At 46.6% G+C, this 2,196-nt stretch overlaps 1 protein-coding gene across 1 annotated transcript in view; it reads left to right on the forward strand.

The window, feature by feature from the left end:
• The window catches only part of ablim2 (actin binding LIM protein family, member 2), a gene marked incomplete in the record, with an annotated part of 95,611 nt that overhangs the window by 50,884 nt on the left and 42,531 nt on the right, over nt 1-2,196 (forward strand). Inside the window, 2 exon segments of the mRNA XM_014017478.1 lie at nt 1,608-1,720; nt 1,922-2,048. Of these exon segments, the coding sequence (XP_013872932.1) occupies nt 1,608-1,720; nt 1,922-2,048 (240 nt within the window).

Here is a 2,196-nt window from a genome sequence, read left to right on the forward strand (position 1 = left end):
AGTACTACATCGCCCGCCAAAGCACCTTTTTTGGCTGGTCGTTGGTTAATAGCTCCATGGGGGAACGTCCCAGGAACTTGTACCACCTCCAGGTTGTAGCGAAGATCTAGAACATTAAAATGAGCCATCTCCCACCCGGATCTGACGCTCAGAGCCGGCGCTAGAGGCTCTGGAGTAAATTGAGTACTACATCGCCCGCCAAAGCACCTTTTTTGGCTGGTCGTTGGTTAATAGCTCCATGGGGGAACGTCCCAGGGCCGCAGCTTTCCAAAGTCATCTCTCCTGGATCTGATGCTCAGAGCCCGCGGGAGAAGCAAACGAAGGTTGAAATTTCCTCCCAAAAATGGACGTAAAATGCACTAAGTCGTGCGTAATTTGCTTATAGCTCCGCGGGGCAACGTCACAGAGACTCCATTCAAGTATCAGCTTGTAGCGCAGAACCAGAGCTTTAAAACCCGACTAGCYAGTCCGGGATCCGATGCTCCTAGCTCGGGGAGGGTGGCTAAAACCACCCTGGCGGAGATCCGATGGTGCATAATTTTGGAGGTTTTTCACATATCTCCGCGGGGGRACGTCGCAGGGACTCCACTCAACTTTCCCCTTGCGGGGGAGAGCCAGGGCTTTAAAACAYGACCAGCCATGCCGGGATCTGRTGTTCCTAGCCTGGGAGGGGGGCTAAACCCACCCTGGCGGGAGGTCCGAYGGTGCATAATTTTGGAGGATTTTCGCTTATWTCYCCGCRGGGGAACGTTGCAGGGACTTAATTCAACTTTCGCCTTGTAGAGCAGAACCAGAGCTTTCAAACAGGACAGCCACTCCAAGATGCGATGCTCAAAGCCGGCGCTAGAGGMGCCGAAGCAAGGTTGTGCTGCGCGGGCACCTGGGAATCAGCTGGTGGGTGACGAGTCGCCCGCAAGGGACTAATTGGGCASCCCTGCTCTAGAAGGTGTATTTTTAACTTGCAGCTCTGTCTTGTTGTACTGTTCTCTCTAACTGTAATTGTTCTTTAATTGTGCTTTTATTTGAGCTGTGGTATAAGATGTGATACTTCCCTTAATATAAGCTTTAGCTGTCGCCCATAACCATGAGGGGTTGACATCTGGTGTCTTATTAGTTTCCATAAAGATATTTAACTGATCCGTAATGTAGTCAATAAAATATGGATAGCTCAGTAAAGAGGGGTTTGTCCTCCAGTGGCGAGAAAAAGGGTCATTATAGGGGGGCTAATACATACACTTACAGAAGAGTGATTGGAGATTGCACATGTGCTAATTGAACACTATCTCACTCGATCCAGTACTGTTCTTAGAGATGAGAAAAATCAATCCTAGAGAACATTTGATGGGGTTGAGAGAAGAAAGTGTAATCTCTCTCCGAGTTTAGTAGCTCTCCAGTTGTCAAACACTTCTAAKTCTTGCAAAACTCTCACAATCTCAAACTTTTTCTGGAAGTTGCGGTGAGTAGGAGGAGACTGGTCAACACATGGGTCATATATACAAATACCTCCATCCCCCCAATACAATATAATAATGCTCCTGACAACTTACAGTCAAATCCATCGTCTGACACATTTGTTTGCTTGTGTTTGTTTATTTGTTTGTTTGCAGACAGCCTTTCCCCGCCGGTGATCGGGTGACATTTAATGGGAAGGAGTGTATCTGCCAGAAGTGTTCCCAGCCCCTCCCTGCCAACAGCCCTGCACCCATACAGGCTGTCCACAGTCAGTGCAACAGAAAGCATGCCAGAATCAAACCTCCAAATTTTTATCCCTTTAATGTGTGAATGTGTGTGTGCATGGGCGAATGTCTGTAAGTGTAAAACATTTTGGGGTCTGGAGGGACTTGATAAAGTGCTCTATAAGTTCAGTCCATTCATTGTTTTTTTTTTACCATTTAAACTGCAACTGTCTCCTTATGTGCAGACTGCTGCGGCTGTGGGAAGGAGTTTAAGAATGAACAGTCTCTGGTAGCACTGGACAAGCACTGGCACTTGGGATGCTTCAAGTGTAAGGTGTGCAACAAGGTGCTCAATGCTGAATACATCAGCAAGTAAGTCCCTCTGCTTTCCTGTTTCAAGTTTTGGACTAATAATTAGGATTAAATTGGAGTGTTTTGTATTAATTTCATAGAGATACACAGGATTGTAAACACAAACACACACACACACAAGCACACACACACAAACTTGTTTTTATAT

The sequence above is a fragment of the Austrofundulus limnaeus genome, unplaced genomic scaffold (assembly GCF_001266775.1).
Source record: "Austrofundulus limnaeus strain Quisiro unplaced genomic scaffold, Austrofundulus_limnaeus-1.0 Scaffold169, whole genome shotgun sequence".
Taxonomy (NCBI): domain Eukaryota; kingdom Metazoa; phylum Chordata; class Actinopteri; order Cyprinodontiformes; family Rivulidae; genus Austrofundulus; species Austrofundulus limnaeus.